The sequence below is a fragment of the Phoca vitulina genome, unplaced genomic scaffold (genome assembly GCF_004348235.1).
Source record: "Phoca vitulina isolate PV1807 unplaced genomic scaffold, GSC_HSeal_1.0 scaffold26, whole genome shotgun sequence".
In the NCBI taxonomy this organism is placed as follows: domain Eukaryota; kingdom Metazoa; phylum Chordata; class Mammalia; order Carnivora; family Phocidae; genus Phoca; species Phoca vitulina.
The window spans coordinates 21,914,864-21,937,399 of record NW_022589729.1 but is presented as its reverse complement, the minus strand read 5'-3'; the positions used below and the strand labels follow the sequence as shown (position 1 = coordinate 21,937,399).

The 22,536-nt window shown below is 49.3% G+C and overlaps 1 protein-coding gene across 1 annotated transcript in view; it reads right to left on the bottom strand.

The window, feature by feature from the left end:
- LMOD1 (leiomodin 1) overlaps positions 1 to 21,107 on the bottom strand; it is a 40,220-nt gene extending 19,113 nt beyond the window's left edge. The window contains exon 1 of the mRNA XM_032422503.1: positions 19,161 to 21,107. Within this exon, the coding sequence (XP_032278394.1) occupies positions 19,161 to 19,421 (261 nt within the window). The 5' untranslated portion in view covers positions 19,422 to 21,107. The remainder of the gene's footprint in view (positions 1 to 19,160) is intronic.
- Between the last annotated feature and the right edge of the window lie 1,429 nt (positions 21,108 to 22,536).

Here is a 22,536-nt window from a genome sequence, read left to right as displayed (position 1 = left end):
GCAGCATGGAGGACAGAGCTCTCTGGCACCCTGACAGAAACCTCTAGGGAGCCACCACTCACATCCCACCTTCCAGTCCACATCTGTCCATTCTGGCCACTAAGCTATTATGAGAGGCCTTCTCCGGAGTCTCCTAAAGTCTCTGGAGGGGACAGGACTATGGAAGGGAGAGGGGACTGTCGACTTTAATGCTACCTCCACTCACTGCTGACTTTTCTGGGGGATTTTTACCCTAGTAAAATGATACACCTTGAGCCACAATTTCTCAGGTTTCAGACACTTGCTAGTTGTTCTGGGAACTTCCTCCTTTCGTGATGCAGGTCATTACAACCCCCAAATGCAGCTCCCTTCCAGCAGCTGAGGCCTGAGGAGGCACAGGTTCTCTGTGCGCCAAGGCCACAGAGAGGGGGATCACCCTTGTTGGCTGAGAGAGGAAGCACACTGGGGAGTCCATCAGAGTTAGGGAACAGCCTGAGCATTAAGCTGAATCTTTAAGCTCCAGGAGAACTGGGAGCTGGGGCTGGTCATTCCACTGGGGGGAAAGAAAGGGAAGTCAAGATTTAGGGAGAAGAGAGGCAGCAAATAAGGGTGTCAATCCATTACATCAGGGATGTCAAGTGGCTTCGACACAGTCCAGGACCCAGTGAATACACAATGGGAGGGGAGAGCCTGGAGGAGGTGGGAGTAAAGCTTCAGAGGAGGTCACTTGGGCACAGGAGACAAGGGAAGGACTTTCCTAGCAGAGGGAACAAGACAGGCAAAACATGTGATTATTGGAGCACAATACATCCAGGGATGGTTGGAAAGTTCTTTGTAACAGGAGGGGGGCTGAGGAAGTGGGGGTGAGAGAGGAGACCAGAACTCTACCCTGAGCCAGACCATGACAGACTTCATACATCACGCTACAGGATGTGGGCTTCACCCAGTGGGTGACGGAGAAGCATACAGATTTTTAACCAGAGCCGTGACCATCAGATTTGTGGTTTAGAAAGATAGCCTTGGCAGCTATTTGGAGAATGGAGTCGAGGCTGGGAGGAACTGGAGGGAAAGAGACCAGGTAGGAGCGATCACAAAAGTCCAGGCAAGAAGTGATGAGATCCTGGACCACGGCTGATCAGTGAGCACAAAGAAGAGGAGATGAATTCTCCAGATACTTCTGGGGGTACAGTTAATATGATTTAGTGAAGTGGGGAATAGCAAGAAGAGTGGAAGGTGATTGTCAAGATTCCCAGTTTGGTCGACCAGATAGATGGTGATGCTTATAGCCCTAGCAAGGACGATGGACGGTGAGGATGGGAATTGAGATGATGAATTGTTTTGGCCATGACAAGACTTAAATGCCTAACAAGTTGGCATTAATAAGCATCTTTGGCTCAGGCAAGAGATCTGGGCTTGAGCTGTGGATTTGGGAGTTGTGGGTGTGTAAGTAACAACGAAAACCATCAAGAAGAGGAAAGGGATTTAGAGAATAGAAGCATGGAGACTGCCACATTATTTAATAAAATAAAACTCATATCCTTTGAGGTTAGCAAAGCCATATGAGATACACTTCACACCAACTAGGCTGGCTATAATAAAAAAGACAGACAATAATATGTTAGGGAAGATATGGAGAAAATGGAACTCTCATACATTGCTGGTGGGAATGCAAAATGGTGTAGCAACATTGAAAAACAGTTTGGCAGTTCCTCAAAAAGTTAAATATAGAGTTTTCATATGACCCAGCAAATTCACGCCTATGTGTATACCCAAGAGAATTGTAAACATAGGTCTACACAAAACTTATACCCGAACGTTCATGGCAACATTATTCATAATAGCCAAAAGTGGAAACAACCCAAATACCCATCAAATGCTGAGTGGATCACCAAAATGTGGTCTCTACAAAGGAATGTTATTCAGCCATAAGAAAGAACACTACAACATGGATGAACCTTGAAAGATATCATATGAAAGAAGCCAGACCCCAAAGACCACATATTGTGTGACTCCATTTCTATGAAACATCCAGAATAAGCAAAACCATAGAGACAGAAAGTAGATTCATGGTTGTAGGGGCTGGGAAAGGGGGAGAGGAACAGGGGAGTAATTGCTAATGGGTATGGGGTTTCCCTTTGGGATGATGAAAATGTTTTGGAATTAGGTAGTGGTGTTGATTGTACAAATTAGTGAATATACTAAAAAAGCTACTGAATTGCACACTTTATTGTTATTATTTTTAAGATTTTATTTTACTATTTTTTAAAGATTTATTTATATATTTTAGAGAGAGTGAATGCAGGGGAGGCGACAGAGGGGGAGAGAGAGAATCTCAAGCAGACTTCCCCCTGAGTGCAGGCCCGACGTGGGGCTCGATCTCACAACCCATGACATGAGATCATGACCTGAGCTGAAACCAAGAGTCAGATGCTCAACTGACTGAGTCACCCAGGTGCCCCTAAGATTTTATTTTTAAGTAATCTCTACACCCAATGTGGGGCTCGAACTTACAACGCTGAGATCAAGAGTCACATGCTCCACTGACTGAGCCAGCCAGGAGCCCCTGAATTTCACACATTAAAAGGGTGAATTTTGTAGCTTGTGAATTATATCTTAATAAAAATAATTTAAAGATAATGAAGGGAGATTTTAGTCTTAATTGCACAATGATAGAAGGGTTACACTAAAAATCTTATTTTATATACTATGCTTATCTTCTCTTGCTTTACTTTCTAAAAGACAACGATTAAATAAAAAACTGAAAGTATAAAAAGAAAAACAAAAAAGCCCCCAAAGACCTATATGCCAGAGACCGCAGTTTGAAACACTACATTGTAGACCAGCACTATCCAGTGGAAATATAATGTGAGTTATATATGCAATTTTAAATGTTCTAAAGTAAAAAGAAACAAGTGAAACTAACTTTAATGTTTTGAAGACATACAAAATATCTTTTCAATACATAACCAATATAAAATTATTAATAAGATTTTACATTCTTTCCTTCTTGCTAACTCTAAAATCTGATAGGCATTTCACACTTACAGCACATCCCAGTTTGGACCGGTCCCATTTCAAGTCCTTGATCGCCATGTGTAGCAAGTGGTACCATGTTGGACAGTTCAGACCTAGAATGATGGTCACTTCCCATTCGGGCCAGTTGTATTTTCCTCTTTGTATTTGCATGTATGACGAACAATTAAAAAAAAACCTAAATAATAAAGGGTTTGTGTGATTGGTTCCAGTGTCATCAGGAAGAGGCAAGCTGGAAAGACCACAGCCTCTTCACAGCTGGGCTTGGGGAGAAAAACCTTAAGGGAGGTTCTACATTAGGGAGAAGGGTGAAGGGAGCCAGAGCACAAGGGTCCTTCAGGATGGAAGAAGGATTCACCCCAGAACAGCCAGGAGTGTTTCCTGACCGCCTTCCCGGGGGTCTCTCTGAGGGCAGGGAGGCCAGTGCCCACCTCTGCTAATAGTGTTTGCAGGATGCAGCACAGTGATAAGAAAGCTGCTGCCAAGAAGGCCACCAGCACTGAACCCATCCTGGAAATGGGCACACAGGGAATGTCTCATCAATGCTGACTGAACAATTGCACCTCCCATTCAAGTGGAGGTCCAAAGGGAAAGCCCGAGAGACAGATTGTTTTTTTCTAAGTTACGCGATTTGTTGCAACCTAAAGTTAGAAGAAAGAGTTCAAGACTTTCCTCGGTCAGCAGCGGGGAAAGCTCTTTAAGTCTTAGTTTCTTCATCTGTCAGGCAGGTTAGAGCCTGGGGGGAGGCTGATGGCGGGATCGAGTGAGATGGTATAGATGGAAGAAGCTGAGTGCCTACCTACGGGCTACTGGTGTGAGAGACTCTTCGATTTCTCTTGGGAAGGAAAAAGGACTGCCTCCTGACCAGGTATCATGTTTTGACCACGGTACTTTAGACCGGCTTTGGAGCAGGGCCCCCTGGAAGCAGGAGGAGGGACTAACTGAACTTGACATCCTCCCTACATCCGGAATTTTCCAAGGCTGGAGCCTTGATTCTCTTTTTAAGTGGTAACAATTCCTTCCTCCCAAGACAAAAGGAAGCCAGGCACACGGTGCCCATGAACAGATCTATTCCTGGGAGCCACGGTGAGGAGGAGGCGGAGGTTTGCCCCGTTTGGCAGATATCCCAACATCAGGAACTTGATCCTCTAGAAAACAGCGTATGTAACCTCATGTTCACCTGGGCTGTGGACTGTGTCCCGGGAATGACCATCGGTCCCTTCCCTTCCAGTGTCCAGTGAGTCTCTCCTCTCCTTTCAGAGTTTTGTTGCCCCCAGCTGGCTGTGAGTCTCAGTTGGGGGACAATGTGCTAACGGTTCTATTTATCATCCTGTTTGGCCGGCTCCACCTCTCTGCGGATGGGTGCCAAGGGCCAAGGGAAGGAGCCTGTGCTCTGGGGATCTGTTTGGGCCCTTGGAAAATATATTTATTAGAAACCATGTAAATGTCCAAATATAGACATATGGCTCAACCCGGCCATATAATGCACTATGCTAACATCTTCTGAAAATGATGTTTAGGAAGAATTTTCAGGGACATGGGAAAATGACTACACTATGATAAGAAAAAAAAAAAGCAGGAAACACAATTTATGTGCCTATGTGTGAGTGTATACAATGGCCTCAACCACAAAAGGAAAAGTTCCCACAGACACATACACCCCAAAAAACTGCCAGTGGCTACTATCTTGAGCTAATGAACCAGGATTGTTGGTCATTTTTTCCCTATGTTTTGTATATTGTCTATAACGAGCCTTATGACATTATACGGGTCTCCTTCCTTTTACGAAAGTTTGCGTTGCGCCACTTTGCTTTCCCGGGCCGGCATTGCTACCTGTTTTCGCTAACTGAAAGAAATCTGAAGCGGATTTTCCCTTCTCCAAAAAAAGGGGAAAAACAAAAGTAGCGCTCAGCATTGGTTTTGCAGGGAGTCCTCACAGAGGCAGCACGCACCCCGAACAGCAGCTAGAGGGCCCCCCCTGCACCCCCCCCGCACCCTCCACCAAACTGCCCCCCAACTACACTCAGCACCTCAGCATCCAGTCCCCAGAGCTTTGAACTGTGTCTGTAGCGTCTGTGCTTTATCTCCATTTATTCTGTGCATCTGTTAGCAAGATGTGTCCTAAGGTATCAGAAAAGCCTAAGAGAAGTTATTTTGGGGGTCTGGGAATGCTCAAAAATTTTTCCATATAAATTGGTGGTGTTTCTTTGTTTTATGCCGTTTCTGCTTGCAACAGGTTTCATAGGAAGGCCTTGTTTTTCGATAGTGGGGGAAACCCATAATTATAAGTTATTTTTTGAAGAAAGTCCATCTAGAAATAACACCTCTATGCTTACGTACCGCCCCCTATTCCCGCCTTTAAGGCAAAGATTACAGACGAGGGAAAAATCTCCTTGACCACTGGAGTCTTCAGCACTCTGAGGTCATTATTAAATATCTTCTTGGTGATTTTGAATACATTATATTTTTCAGTGCAGTGAAGGACCAGAGACAGACAGGTTATCACTAAGTGGCGAGTGCAAGAAATGCCATTGGATCAGTTGAGATGATTCATCTTGGGGAAACTTGGTAGAAGCAAGATGGCTCAATGTCATCCTTTCTCAACTGGGATTCCAGGAGAAAAATTAAGTCCTCAACGCCTGAAGGCATCCATTGTATGTAATGAATTAATTTCTTTCCTATATATCTAGAATGGGACCTGCTATTTAGCATCTTTGGGAGAATTGAGGAAATAATCACTCCATTAATTTTCTGTAGGGCTTAATTCTTTTGCAGAACCCTGACTGAGAAAAGCTGATTGTTTGTCTACAAGAACCTAATCCCAGCCTCGCAGTTCTGGCTTCAGTAGGGCAAGTCTGTGTCTACATGGCCACGGAACTGGTATATCCAGACCTCCTGGGTCATCATACTCACATATCTGAACACTGGGCCTCCCAAAAGACCATCCCAGGACAGCTCTCCTGCTATGTGTGTGTGATCCAAAGAGATAATCTGCTTATAGCAAGTTCTCTAGAGAAGCCATATTACTTTTTTCTAGACCTAGAGGCAAAAGGCTGAACTTCTCCGGATACTCCAGGGAAGTGCTCAGATAATGGGAGCTGCTGGCCTTGGCTGGCTGTATACAGAACAAATTCTTACTCTCCTCTTTAGGGTGTATCTGTGGCCCCAGAGATCATGGGCAAACTTGATTGGGTCAAGCTAAAAATGTCAGCCTATAATCTCAGATCCCTAGGGAGCTGGGAAAGAGAAGAACAAGGAAGGGACATAATGGAAAAAGTTAAAAATGAGTCCTTGAGGCTCATTCTGTCCTGAAAGGAAAATATGGCAATGACCCATCCCAACAATTCAGATTCCAGAGTGTAAACGTGTGGACTGATTTAATTGGTTGTTTACAGAAACTGGGAAAAAAGAGTCACTGCCAAATTGCCTTTCATTTGAGGATCTGGACATAAAAATTATATTTTCTTTTTATTATTATTTTTTTTAAGTAAGCTCTACACCCAATATGGGGCTTGAACTCATGACCCAAATTCAAGAGTTGCATGCTCTACCAACTGAGCCAGCCAGGCGCCCCCAACATCATATTTTCACATTGTCTCAGAAGAGTTTAGATGAATTCATAACTCCTGCAGATTCAGTCAAGTATGACAAGAATGGCATTTGCAAACCATTTGTCTCTCATTCGCTTAACATTTACTGAGCCAGGCACTGTGCTCACTGCTGGGGACACGGAGATGAGTAAGAGTCAGGCCTTGCTCTTAAGAAGTCAGGGGAAGGCACAGAAACAGGCTAAGCCGGAACAATGTGTTAGGTGTGTGCGTGCTGCAAAAAGTGACGGGAGCTGCAGACAGATGGTGCTTGGTGAACACAGGGGTGGAGCGCACAACCCAGACTGGAGGGATTGGGGAAATAGGAAGCTGTCACCTGGGCTGAGCCTTGAAAGAATCCAAGTTAGCGAGGCCCAGGGTGGGGCCAGCATCCCAGTCAAAGGTGATGGTTGGTGCAAAGGCACAGAGGAAGCAAGATAAAGTGTGGCACCGCTGGAGAACCAGTGGTCAAGTGTAACTGTAGCAAAGGGTAAAAGTCAAGGAGAAGGATATTAGTAGCTACAGAGATAGGGAGGCGTTGGGTTGCCAAGGGCCTCCTAAGCCACACTAAGGAGGGTGAATTTGATCATGGAAGCTATGTTGAGCAACTGAAGGCTTTTACGCAGGAGAGTGTCAAGATCATGATTCTGTTTTATAATAAGACACTGGCAGCTGTGGGGAGGATGGATTGCAATGGGGGGAGAAGAGAGACAGGGAGATCAGTTGGGAGGTCACAGCATTCTTACGGCTGATAAGTGATCCAGGTGATAGCAGAAGCACCACGGGGGCGGGGGGGAGCCGAGAGGGGTGGCACAGGTAGAAGCAATATGGTTCGGTCACTGGGAGAGTCTGGGAACACCGAGAGACCCCAGAGTTCTGACCTAGGTGTGCTTCTATTTACCCCAGTGTAGAATGCAGGAGGAAAGGCAGGCTGGGGGGTTGGGGTGAGGTGACTATGATTAATTTATTTTTAGACTCATTGAATCTGAGACACTTGAGGGGTCCAAAAAGCAAGTGAATGATCTAGAACTCAAAATAGAGATCTAGGTGAGAGATCGAGACAGAGCATATAGGTGGTAGCTGAATCCGTGGGGTTGGATGAGGGTAGCCACGAAGACGGCCTCGGGAGGGCAGGGCCCTGAAAAACAACAATAGTGAGGCGTTCGGAGGAAGGGCTGCTCTCAGAGGAGACAAGGAAAGAACAGCTAGAGAGGGAAAAAGAAAGCCAGGTAGGTGACTGTGGTGTCTTGGCCCCAAGGGAAGTATTTTGAGAAGGAGAGAGTAGTGGAATACCACAAAGTAAACAAACAGGGTAAGGACTAAGAAAGCACCCCCTGGGTGCCCAACAAGGAGGTCCGCAGAGACCTTATGGAGGTTGAGGTCAGTGCAGGGGCGGGCGGTGTGAGAGTGAGTGTAGATACGATTCCCTACAGCTTCGCTACGAAGGAAAGGAGAGAAGGTGGGAACTAGAGAGAAAGAGCCAGTAGGAAGGAAAGTTGAAGGGGAAAGAGAGAGAGAGAGTCTGAGAGAAAACAGATGTTTACAGGAGCAAATGTCCCTGAGAAGACAGGAGAGAAAAGTGGGTGGGGGCACCAGCCTGGGACAGGAAGAGGGACATCTTTTCCATGAGATGAGAGAGAAGGGCTCCCTGCTGAGTGGGGAACCCGGTGTGGGGCTTTATCCCAGGACCCCGGGATCATGACCTGAGCTGAAGTCAGACGCTTAACCCACCGAGCTAGCCAGGCGCCCCAAAGGGCAAATCTTAATAGTAGGGTTCAGCAGGACAGCCAGCAGGACGTGGCCAAAGGACTCGACAGCACTCTAGTTGCTCCCAAAGATGGACACCATTAGAAATGATGATGGTGGCCCCCACTTTATGATATGCCTACTGTTTGCAAATCACTGTCATGCACTTCTTCGAGCTTTTGTACTCTTCAAATTAGGCAGTATCATTGTTATTTGCAGGTGAAGAAATGAAAAGTTCACTCTGCATCTTCTATGACCCAGCAATTCCACTCCTAGGTACATACCCAGCACAAATGAAGTCATAAGTGCACCAAAAGATGTGCAAAAATGTTCACAGGAGCATGGTTTATAATAGCCCCAAACTGTAAAACAACCCAAAGTCCATTAACAGTGAAATGAATACATAGATGATGGCATGTTCATACAATGAAACACTCATGGAATACTCTACAGCAGTGAGAGCGGGAAAAAGGCTGCAGACAATGTGGTTGACTGTCGCTAACATAAAGCTGAGTGAAAGAAGCAGAATACAGGGCACCTGGGTGGCTCAGTCAGTTAAGCATCTGCCTTCGGCTCAGGTCATGATCCCGGGGTCCTGGAATCGAGCCCCGCATCGGGATTCCTGCTCGGCGGGAAGCCTGCTTCTCCCTCTCCCACTCCCCCTGCTTGTGTTCCCTCTCTCACTGTGTCTCTCTCTGTCAAATAAATAAATAAAATCTTTAAAAAAAACGATTATCAAAAATAAATAAATACATAAATAAAAAGTAAAAAAAATTATCGGGAGGCCTGGGTGACTCAGTCGGTTGAGTGTCTGCCTTCAGCTCAGGTTGTGATCCTGGGCTCCCTGCTCAGCAGGGAGTCTGCTTCTCCCTCTCCCTCTACTTGCTGCTCCCCCTGCTTGTGCTCTCTCTCACTCTCTGTCAAAGAAATAAAATCTTAAAAAAAAGTAGAATACAAAAGAACACCTACTTAATGATTTTATATATATATATATATATATAAAATTTAAAAACAGGCAAGACTAACCTACGGGGTTGGAGTCAGGGTAGGGGTTCCTGTGGCAGGGAGGAAGGGGGTAGGGCTGGAGAGGAAGCAGAGGGTGGGTGGGGGTCCCGCAGTGCTGGCAATGTTCTCCTTCTTATTCTCTCTCTCAGTCTCCTTCACTGGCCCCCTTCTCCTCTTCCGATGCCTAAATGTTGGGGTAATGGAGGGCATGGTCCTTGGACCTCTGCTCTTCATCCACAACTTCTCCCTACGTGATCTCTTCCAGGCCCATGGTTTTAAGTATCATTTATATACTAATGGCTCCCAGATGGAATCTCCAGCCCCACCACCCCACTGAGCTCCCGACTTGTTAGAATCCTCACCTTTGTGAGAATTCATGACACTCTACATTTGTGTTTTGGACACTTTGCTGTATGTGTTTTATATTTCAATAAAAACAAAGTGTTAGAAAAAAATCCATTACTGTCAAGTACAAAATGAGACACAGAAAAGGCATTAAAGAACACAATGAAAAGAAAGTAAAGCTTATAAATGTTCAATGCTTGTCTGAGGCCACGCAGCTAGGAGACAGTCAAGCCGGGAGTGAGCCCCAGGCGCCCCCCTGGCTTGCCTTGCAAACCCAGGGCCATCAGCTGTGTGCTGGGAAGGGACCTGTGCGCTCCCTCCTTCTCCTTGGGCATGGGTGGCCTTGGGGGCAGAAGATGGATGCACTGGAGGTGAAAATCGACTGGATTTTCAAGGAGCTCTGGAGCTGGCTATTGTCTGTTGACTGTTCACGTGCCAGATGTCCGATCCGGAAGTGTTTTCGTGTTTTCTCTACCCCACCCAGGGAGCACTGAGCAGCTTTCTTGCGACCTGACGTTTAACCTCTGACTACTGTCACAGCCCCGTCAGTTTGTCCCCACTTCAGTCCAGCCCGTGTCCGGCCGCCAGGGGGATCCTCCCGGAGCAGCACCTGCATGTGTCAACACAGACCAGCCCAACCCCCTCTCCCCCCACCACATTTAGCAACCTGCCTGCATCCTTGCTGGTCTCCACTGTCTTCCCTCCCAGGACCAGAGGTGACCGCCTGCTGCCAAGGCCAACCCCTCCACTCCAGTGCATTCCATCTCTTTTCCTGCCTTTTCCAGTGCCATCGAGGGTTCCCCCTCTACTGAACCAACCCCCTTAGTATATAAACATGCTATCATAGTCCATCTTAAAAAAAAAAATTCCCCTTTGATTCCACATTTACTTCCAGCTGCTGCCGTACTTCTTTGCTTCCCGTTAGAACAAAACTGGGAAAAAAACCGAAGACACCTGTCTGTATTCTCTATCTCCAGTCCTCACTGACCATTCTCTCTCGAGTCCACTCTTCACTGCAGTGACCCCAACCTTGTCAAGGTCTCAGTGGCTTCCATCTTTCCAGTTACTACAGTCGATTCTCTGTTCTTATCTTATTAGACCTCTCAACAAGAACGGAAACAGTGGAGACTCTCTCCTCCTATAAGGCCCCGGTCCACTTGCTTTTGCGAAGCTGCTCTGAGCTTCCGCCCACCTCTCTCAGTCTCCTTCATTGGCCCCTGCTCCTCTTCCGATGCTTAAATGTTGGGGTAATGGAGGGCATGGTCCTTGGCCCTCTGCTCTTCATCCACAGCTCCTCCCTACATGATCCCTTCCAGGCCCATGGTTTTAAGTATCATTTATATACTAATGGCTCCCAGATGGACTCTCCAGCCCCACCACCCCACGGAGCTCCAGACTTGTACGTGCCCAGTCAATCCAACACTTGCTCTTTGATGTCTACCAAGCACCATGAACTTGTTCAGATCAGAGTTCTTGATCTCCTCAAAACCACTCCTCTTCTGTTGTTTCCCACCTCAGTAAATGGCATCAAATCTAGCCAATAGCTCAGGCAGGCCTGGGCCCCCCACTCGTCTCTTTTCCCTGGCGAGTCAGCCAGTCCTGTCTGTGCGACCTCGGAGGTCTTTCCTGAATCTGACCACTTCTCCTCCGGTCGTCCTTGGCCTCTTGCCTGAGCTACTGCACACCCTTCTAGCCGGGCCTGCTTCTCCCCCAGGCTTGCCCTCCTACCATCTATTCATCTGAACGCTGGCAGAGTGATGACGGATCCTTTAAAAAACCTAGATCAGATCACATCTCTCCCCTGCTCACAACCTTCCAATGACGTCTCACCACACTTGGAATAAAAATCCAAACTCCCTCTGCTGCACTATAAGGTCCTGCATTATGTGAGTCCCGCTGACTTCTGGGGCCTGATCTCCTCCAACCCCCCCACCCCCACCCCTGGCTCGCCCTGCTCCAGTTACACTGGCCTGGCTTTTCCTCAGACATACTACACCTGCTCCCCTGCCCAGGCATTTCTGTGTGCTGTTCCCTCTGCTTGGAAAGCTTCCTTCAGACCCTCCCATTGGCTGCCTCCTTCGGTCCGTTTCAGGCTCTGAGCTTATGTCACCCCTGTGGCAGAGTCTTCCCTGACCACCTTACAGGAAATCGTCCTAGACCTTCTCTTGAAAGTGCATTCTTCTCCTTTATGTGTATGTGACATATACGTTGTATGTGATGTGCATGTGTTCTATGTGATCTATCTATTTAAGTACATGTATTCTCGGTCTCACCCATTAGAATAGAAGCGCCACGAGAGCGGGGACCTGGTCGCTCTTATTCACTACTCTGTGCCAGCATTCAGAAGCACCTAATGTAATGGAAACTTCCTAAACAGTTGGAGAATTAATGATTTAATGGAGTCCTCCTCCCTCCTTGTAGATACAAAACATAATTCCTGAAACCTGCCTAGGAAAAGGATGCTGAGAAGGGAGGTGGAGGCAAGAGCAGTGAAGGAAGGGACCAAACTCAAATTTAGGGTTTAGCCCTCACTACCAGGTTTCCAGCCCAGCACTCTGCGACCTGCTTTACAGATGTTATTTTGCTTAATCCTCACAACTCTCCTGTGACTAGGTGTTATTTCCATTTTAAAGATGGGGAAACTCCGGCTCAGAGAGATAAAGTAATTTGTTCGGGTTACACGGCCGGCCACGAGCAGAGCAGGATCGGCACCCAGGTCTAGCTGGCCTCTGAAGACACTGCGCTCAGCACTAATTCAATACGTTCTGCACCCAGGGCTTCACTGGAAGTTCTGCCACCACCCCCCACCCCCACCCCAGGATAGTCCACCTGGCGGGGGAGGGGGGCTCTGCTGGCCTGATCCGGAAGTCAGGGCTGGGGATGTGTGCACCTGCAGAGCCCGAGGGTCCTCCACGAGAGCAGGCAGGTGAGGGGGTGGCGGTGTGTGGGAGCGGGAGGCCTAGCTATCCTAAGCAGCACCCTGCCGTCCCCGCTGGTCTGGTCGTTTCTACAGCCAACCCCAGAGACGGGTGGAGCCAAATTGGTCCAAAGCAGCCTAGGCTTTTCTAAGCTCCTGGAAGTTGCAGACAAGAATTCACTAGTCCCCGGGGCGCCTGGGTGGCTCAGTCGTTAAGCGTCTGCCTTCGGCTCAGGTCGTGATCCCAGGGTCCTGGGATCGAGCCCCACATCAGGCTCCCTGCTCCACGGGAAGCCTGCTTCTCCTTCTCCCACACCCCTTGCTTGTGTTCCCTCTCTCACTGTGTCTCCCTCTGTCAAAAAACAAATAAAATATTAAAAAAAAAAAAAAGAAAAGAAAAGAATTCACTAGTCCCCAGCCCTCCTCCCAATCGCCCTTTACCCACCTCTGCCGTGTTTCCAACCCAGTCACCCAGTGCAGGCCACTGAGCCTGGGGCATGAAATAAATTAGGCTCAAAGAAATCAAGAGAAGGGGGCCAGGCAGGAAGTCAGTAAATAAGCCTGCCTTTTTCCTCAAGCTAGCTCCTTGCCTCTCTTCCTCCCATGCTCTCCCTCCCTTTCTGCCGTTCCCTCAATCCTGCTGACAGATTGTCTTTTAATTTCACAGGTATAACGTCTGAGGAACTTCAGGGAGGAGAAGTTGCTCACGATGGGCCACTTTCAGTACCTCAGCCAATTTAATCCTCGCGATAACCCTTCAAGATTGAGGTCATCTTCCCACTTGACAGTAAAGCAATGGGGCCTCCAGCAGCTATATGTTAATGAGATAGCATTAATAACGCCACTGAGTCCAGAAGGTACTCAGGAAAGTTGAGGCTCTTCCTCAGGTAACGTGCTCACCAGCTCCGACGGGGGCAGAAGTAGAATCACACCTGGTCCTGTTTGGTCCCAAACCCCTACAGGCTTTCTATTCCCCACATGGCCCGGGGCTAAGGGACCCCTTTAGGGGAACTGAGGCTCTGAATCCAGACCCCTTCTTTCTTTGCTGGTCATGCCAAAAGAGATCTAATAAACAAGAAAGCACAGCCTGATCTGGAAAGGACTGTGTATTACGGTCCAGGATATTCTTGTTTATCCAACTTGGCAGACATACGAATGTCAGCTTCTCTTCCCCCGCCCCCCAGTCATTGTGTTTTTCTGCTGTCCCTGCAGTGTGTGTGTGTGTAGACTTTATGCATGCAGACTGTAGATCTCCCAGGACAGCGCCCTTGACCCCTCTGTGTTCTGTAGCTCTCCCAGTGCCCTTCACCCAGGCTTTGCCCACTGTGGCCAGCTCTGGTAGGCTGACGCCGTCTGATACAAGTACTCCAGAGTCTCTTGGGGGAGAAAGAGAGGCTGAGGGAGGGTAGCCAGGTTAGATGAGGATTTTGTCTCCACTCTGGCTGTCTGCTCAGACAGGCCTCTTCCTGCCTTCATGTGGGGACCCGAAGCCCCCAGCCTACCAGACGCCCTTGGTCAGTGGGGCTCATACCCGTCCCCTGACCCATCTGCATCTCCCGCTCGCTGTGGGGACATTTCATGTTTACATCTCCTCCTTGGTCCTATCTGGCCTGCCTCCCTCTTGCCACATGTCCCATCCACCCAAGCTCTTCTCCCTGTGGTCCTGCTGAGAAAAGTCGAGCACCAGGGGCGGTGCCGAGGGGGTGGGAGTGGGCGCTGGGGCCTTGCCGCTTAAAATCCATCAGATCGGATAGTCTATACACACAGAAGAAAATGTATAAAATATGAGTAAGAGCAACAATGAAAACAAACACCTGCGGATCCCGCCACCTAGTTTAAGAAGTTGGTTAACTAGTTTTTAAACTCTGGACGGAGGCACCTTTCAGACTCCAGGGAGAGATTTTTAAACTTGTCTAACCCTGACTGGGTGCCTGCTGTCGCCTCCCCAGGTCTACAGGCCCCCCTCACCTCTTCTGCCCTCTCCACCCCAGCCTCCAGGGCTATTTTGGGTGTGTACCAGTTGGGGTTAATCTCCTTAATCGTTGAGCCTTGCTGCCCAGGGCACTCCTGATAGGGCCCAGCCCTCTGCAAAGGGTAATCGGAGGGTTGTGCTGCCGGCCTCCAGCCTGCCCGGCATCCCCACCCCGGTAGAGAAGCCATGGACACTGGGCCATGAGCTGGGCCTGGTAGGGGAGGGGACCCGCTAGGCTGGGTGAGCCAGAGACCCGAGGGGAAGGTGAGGAGCCTGGGTGACTGGCTAGTGGGGTGCTTCTTGTTAGCTTCTCAAGGGAGAACCTAAAAGAGCTTCCTCCACCCCCCAGTTCAGCTGCCCCTGCTCCTGGCTGGGTGGAGGCGCTAATCCCCAGCCCCTGGTAACGCCAGGGAGAAGGACAGGGGAGGCAGGCTGGAGATTTTTCTTTCCCACTGGGGAAGGAAAGAGAACACATGAGTTGACCTGCTGGGATCAGGTTCCTGAAACCTGAGCCAAGCACAAGGGTTTCACTCAACTGTTGGCCACACACCTGCCCAGGGGGGCCTTGTCTTCCACCTGGTCAGAAGGAGAGTCCCAGAAGGACTAGGGTAGAACACACAGGCACCTTTAAAGGGAGGGAGGGAAGCCAGGGGTCAGCTCTGCCAAGCCCCACCTCCCCCTCCTAACATTCATTCAACGAACAGAGGCTGAGGGCCCACCTCTGTGCTGGGCCCTATGTTAGCACTTGTCCACCAGAATCACACAAGCTGGGGAGGAAGAGAGATAAGAAAACAGGATGGGGTTGGTCCAGAGTGGCACTGGAGTGCTCAGATCAGACATGGTTCCTACACTTGCCCGGCAGTCAGGGAAGACTACCTGGAGGAAGTGGTGCCTGAGACCTCGAAGGAGGCACAGGGGTGGGTTGGGGAGAGGAGTATTCATGAAGCAGGGGGTAAACCAATCCAGGACAGCCCTGGAGTAGTCTGTCCACTGAGGGAGGTGCCGCCCGAGGCCCCTTGCACAGTCTACACCCACCCAGCACGATAGCCGGAGTTTGAATCTTGGGACTCCTCCTCCCCCGGAGAAACCAGAACTTAAGACCCAAACTGGGCCTGCCTCCGCTCTCAGTTTCTGTCTAAAAAAACAAACCAACATTTTGTTATGGAAAATGTCAAGCATATACACAAAAGTAGAGAGAACCGTGTAATGGGTACACATGCAGACCCATCACCCAGCTTCCACAATTATCAACTGGTGGACAATATTAGTTCATCTATCCCCCTACACTCCCCTTGCCCATATTATTTTAAAGGAAATGCCCTAATCCTATCAGTTTTCCCCATAAATATTTCAGGATCTGTGTCTAAAAGGCAAGGATCCTTTAAAAAGTATATCCATAATACCGTTATCCCACCCAAAAGGAATTAACAAAAATTCCTAATGCCATCCAATATCTTGGCAGGACTTACTTCCCTAATCCACACTTGGTTCTAAGAGTTTGAATCCCGGGGCCACACTTGGTTTTACTATTTATGTTCCCAGCCCTGGGGGCAGGGGCGAGCATTCAGCCAGGCTAGACGATGGGATAACCTGCTGCTCCTACAGCAACATAGGACTTTGTGGTCTGAGCCCCGTCTCACCTCCGTGCGGGTTCTGTGTGTGTGTGCCTTGTGATCCTAATTGGATGATAAACTCCTCAGGCCGGGGGCTGGCACGACTGCCCTTTTTTGTACCCTGGCGAGGCAGAGAGAAGGAAGCACTGTCCTTAAAGCCCGGCGGGGTACTTGTGACTGTGTGAACTTAGGGCGGTTACTCAACTTCCCTGAGCCTCAGTTTTCTGCTCTGTATCATGGGGATAAACATACCTATCTCCCAAGAAGTGTGAGGTTTAAAGGAAGAGGTGAATATGCTTCGCCTACAGAAGATTCTCAGTAAATGGTCACCTTGCTGTGCTTCCTAGAGTCGAGTTCCTCTGTTTTAACTAACTTCCAGTCAGTTCCTTACAGGGAGCAAATGCCGCTAGCCGTGAGAGCTACCGCCAGCCCAGCGGCCTGGAGCCCCCACCTGGAGCCGCTCCGCGTCTGCGGTGTAAAAGGCCCCCCAGCCTGAGCGTCCAGGGTTCGCTCGTTTATTGTTTACTTTGGCCCCTAGTTGAGCAGACAGGCTTGGCTTGCTCAGCCCTCAGAGGACTGATGGAAGGGAGGGGCTGGGCAGGGGGAGACAGCAATGAATTAATAATTGCATAGCTGCCATTTATTGTGTATTTATTATAAGCCAAGCCCTGTGCTAAGTGCTTTCCACTTATTGTCCTCTCCGTTTTTTACAACAATCCCACGGGCTGGATACTGTGTAGCTGAGGGAAGGGAGGCCGACTGGGTAACTTGTAAGTTACGTATTTATACTATTAGGAAGAGATGCTGGTACTCAAACCAGGCTTTCCTGGCACTTAAACAAGTTCTTAATCCCACACTTACTAGCTTGCTAATGGTGCTAAAGAAGTCACTTTGTAGGGTTCATTGCCATTCATCCAGACTTACAGAGATGACTTCTGCTCATGGCTCGGGATCACCCAGAACTCCACCCAGGCACTCTGCCGACATATGCCCTTGAACTGGATGAGGAAGAATGGGGACAGCCTATCCCTCCAAGGGAAAAATGGCCCTGACGCCATCTTCTCATGCTGAAGATGTACACACACACACACACACACACACACACCCTCCATTCCCTGACTCAGACTCTGTCTGCAGAAACAAGCGTGCACCTGGCAGGGGTGAGGGAGGTGGGACCGGGAAGGCGAGGCTTGCCATGGTTTCAGTTGGCTGAGGAAAAAGCCTTTTGAGAATGCAATTTCCGGGAGCCTGAGAGTCCCTCACACTCTCCACAGCCTAAGCATCTTGCTTGGGGATTAAGAATGTTCTGCATTTGACTTTAGCCTCAGGACTATCTTTCTGCACACCAGAAGCCACTGGGCACAGAGTCTGGGGACTAGGAGTGAGGCAAGAGCAGGGCCGGGCTCCAAAGTGAAAGTCGGGGGTCCCAGTGGGGGATTTACAGAGATGCCAAAGCCTTGGGCGTGCTGCGTGGCTTTCCCTACGTGTCCTGTTAGCTGTCTTGAAGTACCAGGCCCTCACAGGGAGTGCCCTATATCCTCTCATCTTTTCCATAAATGTTCTAGTATCTGTTCATCATTAGCCAAGTGGCGATCACCTTGCCCACAGGGTAATGAATTTCTGAGCCTTCTGACTCCCCTCGCTCCCAACTTCTTGGGCCCAGGGTGGTAGGGATGGAGACAGAGGTCCAGCTCCCCTACCTCACTTTCCTTCATCCCTCCCTCCCCCATCCCTTCACTCAAGGAGCCAGGGCTCTGTCCGCAAACGTGCTCTGTGACTAATGTCCAGCACAATCTCCGACCCAGCCAGACATGTCCCAGAAATTCCGGGAGATACTGTTGCCTTTCTCATTTCCTTTGGGAGAATGAACACATCATGTGAAGCTCTGGGTCTTGGTTTCCATAGAAGTGAAACAAAGGACAAAAACTGAGACTGAACTTTCTCATGCAAGAATCCACAAGGACAAGAGACGTGGCCAGTAAGAACCGGCTCACAGACAGAGGACAGTTTCCCCACTAACCCCTCTCTACAGCGGACAAGGGGCTCTACGAGTCACACTCAGGTGGAGGCTAGTCTAGTTTGTCCCAAGAAAACTCACATATGAATACATGATGAATAAAGGACTCCTCCATGCCAAGCCAGGAAAACAAAAAGCAGGTTTTGCTTAAGCCCATCCTAGAAGTCAGCAGATGTTTCCAAAATGGCCCTCCTTGACTGGCCCCTCCTCTGTCCCCTCCTCAAGGCAAAACCCTGCTGGGAACTACCTTCATCCCCCAGCAAAGGACCTTGCTGGCTTATAAAAGGACTATGACCAAAAGGAGGGGATGCTCCCTCAAGATGCTCCTCTAGGAAGTGCAATCCCCAACTTCCCTGGGAGGGAAACTGAAGCCATCAGGTGAAGATGCATTGCCCACCTCACAGACCCCTGACCCTGACTCCCATTGCTTTGGGAAGCCCATCTGCCCCTGAGCCTCCTCAACTGGTTCGTGTGCCATGAGTTGCCCACAGGGCCAGAGGGCTTCAAAATGAGCAGTTCTGCAAGGAGGCCTGACTTTCTTTTCTGGGGTGGCTGCCAAGAGACTGCAAGCATCATTCTATCCTCTGCCTCCTCCCCACAACGGGTGAAATGAATGTGCAGGGGGAAAAAAGTGCAGGGGGACAAGTACGGAATCAACTTGACAATGAATGCTTCAGGGGCATTCTCCAGCTCCCATTCTGCTAGCAGCCCTATCAGCTACTGCGGGATGCTGAGTTCTCCCGACAGAGCCAACTTGTGCTTTATAACAGAAATTAGGGGTAAGAGGTTCACACTGCCCGCTCAGCAGATGGTAATCGGTTCTGAAGCGTTACATCTTTTGCCAACGAGATCTTTTCCTCTGAGGAGAGAAGCATCCTAGTCACAAGTTCGGGTCTCCCTCCCCTCCCTGCCCTCCCCCCTTCCCTCTAGCATATTGCTCACTCACATCCACGGACATCTCCCTCTGAATAAGTTTCTTGGTCTCCTTTTCACAGAAGTTGAGCATGGCTTCCCGGTTGTACGTGCCCACGGACTGCTTCTCCGTCTGGTTTCTCTGCCGCAGGCCCACGGGAATGCTCCCGTCCGGATCCACCACATCCAGCTCCTTCTCTAGCTCCTCCATCTCCTCGGGAGACAGCGTGGACAGCAGGCTGTCGATGTCGGGGTCTTCACTCACCTGCCGGCGATACTTGGCTACCTTGGACATCTTGGCAAAGTGGGCTGTGGCTCTTGTGGGGGCGGGGGGTGCTACAGGGGTCCTGGGGGGGGCGCAAGCTGGTCTGGATGGAGCAGAGTGGGCTTGGGAGCAGACCCCCAGCGGATTGAGGACGTGGCTCTGCTGCCCTGCCGTGCAGACCCACAGGTGTCCAAGTGTTAACTGCAAGCTAACTCCCAAGCCCAGGGCTAGTGGACCCTGGCTGGTCTGACCGGCGGCCAATAAGACTCGACAACAGCCTGGCCCTGAAAGGAGAAGCCAATCCCCACGCAGGGGGCGGGCCTGCCTCGCTGTCAGAACTGTTTGAAACTTGAGGACATTCCAGGGAATCTTGGAGCTCTGTGTGACCAAATTTAGTACAGAGCATTTAGCCTTTTAAAGACAAGGGGGCCACGCAATGAGAAAAAGATACAAAAATGTAGAGGCTGGAAGAAGCTGATCAGAGCACAGGAGAGCCAGAAAAGCAGAGACGGGGCCATGGGGGTGAGGGGGGGGGGGCGGTCAGGAACAGGCCAACCCCAAGCATGCCCTGCTCAAGCACATATCCGACTTCTGCATCCCGGCTGGATGTTGCCGGGGTCGGTGCATGGTCCACTGACTCCTTTCTACTGTATTTGGTAATGTGCTGGGGGACTCCCGGTTGTTTACAGCCACAGGAAAGATACATGATTCCAGATACTCTGAACTACCCGCCCACCCATTCTCTCTGCGCAGGAGAACCTGAGTGCCAAACATCAGAGGCTCAGCCACTTTTTGAGAGAGAGAGAGAGAGAGAGAGAGAGAGAGAGAGAGAGAGAGAGAAAATAAATCTTCACTGTGTACCCAAACTGAAAACTGGTAGGCTGGGGAGAAAGTATGACCCGCACAAGTCAGGGAACTCTTAAAGGACTGTCCATTTCCAGGAAGCGCCAAGGCTCTTGGGAAGAGGGTTCAAACCTCCCTCCGTTCTCATCTGCTTCTTCCTCTGCTGGGGGATCTGTAGACAGACCTCCTTCGGGAGCGCCGAGGAGGAGCCAGGAGGTTGCCACCCACATGTAAATCCAGAGCACAACTGAGTGTGTCTTCAGGGAAATATAATTCTGGGCTGTTGGGAGGGATACTATTGCAGCGGGCCTGGCATGTTTCATAAAAGGGCTTTCCACTGCTCATCCATCATGCTGCCTGCACAAGTCACAGAGACACTCAATCTCCTTCCCCCCCTCCCTCCTGCCACAAAATCCCTTCTAGAAGCCCTGGTGTAACCCATCAGGGTAGATGCTTCGATCTTTCCTGGCATCTTTCCATCCTAAGCCAGAGAGAGACAGTCACCTGATCAGCATTTGCTGAGTCCAGGGATTGTCTGGGACAAAAACTTGGCCCTGCATTTAATGCCCACTAGTCCAGCTTTAGGTTACGGCTGAGGAGGGGATGGCACTGACGGGCAGGACTGGAGTGCAGAGGTGAGGCAGGTAAACCTGAGAGGCAGGGTGGAAGATGGGCTGAGAGAATCCTGGGGGTTGCATTTTTAAAAGGCAGTCGTCATTCTGTCGGTGAGTTGGGAAGCATGTATTTATTGAGTGCTTACTATGCGTCAGGTGCAGTTCTAAGGGCAAGGCATGTAACTAAAGATAGAAAATTGGGGTGCCTGGCTGGGTCGGTTGGCAGAGCATCTGATTCTTGATCTCAGGGTCGTGAGTTCAAGCCCCATGTTGGGTGTGGAAACTACTAAAGAAAAGAAAGAAGAAAAGAAAAGAAAAGAAAAGAGAGGTCCCTATCTTCTTGCAGCTTACTTTCCATCAGTGAAGATAGTTAATAAATAAATAATTTCAAAGAAGTCATTAAAAAATTAAAAGCTGGGCGCCTGGGTGGCTCAGTCGTTAAGCGTCTGCCTTCGGCTCAGGTCATGATCCCAGGGTCCTGGGATCGAGCCCCACACTGGGCTCCCTGCTCGGCGGGAAGCCTGCTTCTCCCTCTCCCACTCCCCCTGCTTGTGTTCCTGCTCTCGCTATCTCTTTCTCTGTCAAATAAATAAATAAAATCTTAAAAAAAAATTAAAAGCCTACAAAATGCCTCAAAAGAGAAGTCCAGGGGCCATAAGGAAGCACAACAGGGGAGGCTGGAGAGCAAGCTGGTTTCCTAGTTCAGCCTGGACTCTCCAGGCCAAAAGCCCTGAGGTATTGCTACTCACCGGTCATGTGGCTGAGACGTGGCTTCCTCACCCGTAAAACAAGGACAGAATTGGTACCAACCTTGTAAGATTGTTGTGAACATCAGGTTTGAACATACCCATGAGACAGTTAGTTGCTATACCTGATATATGGTAAACGCACAATAATTATTAGCAGTTATTATAACTTTTTACAGTTATTTACAATTATTTATTTACTCACTTCCCGGGTTCTTTTCTCCCTATCCCACCTCTTCTCTCATCTTTTTCTTGCCTTCAGCAGTAACTACCCTCAACACACACACACACACACACATACACACACACACACACCCTCACCTGGTTCTCGCTCATTCATTCATTCAAGCATTACTCAGATACTGCTACGTACATATAGCCTACCAGGCCCTATAGGGTGAGAGTACAAAAATAATTACAATCTGCTTATTCTCTTTAAAATGTATAATTTATGGGGCAAAACCTAATTATACTATAAGGCAGGTGGAAGCAATCGTTAAGGAGTCCAACCGAAGACGCAGTAATTTTGTAGGGAGCGGTCAGGGTGGGCAGCCCAGAGGGTCTAGCAAAGGGCTTGAGCTACCCTGAGATGGGCTTTAGTCTGTGATATATTGGGTGGAAAGGACGCTTCCTACACCTGCCAACAAGCCTCCAGCCCAACCCCACCCCTACTCCGGCCCCACCTTGGGTAACTCAGTCTTCACTCTCACTCTTGCCCGGCAGGAGCTTTCTGGAAGACGCATCATCTCCTGGAATCCCTGGCTCTGGAACCACCTTGGCCAACCTCTAGTCCTCAATCCACTCAAAGCACCTCTCTTTCCGGCCTCCAAGGATTTTTCTTTCTTAGGCTTTTTGCCAATGATGTTCACTCCTCCCAAAGAGCAATCAGGGTCTGAGTGCAAATAACCGCCTTCAACCCCAGGGGCACGCTTTGTACCATCT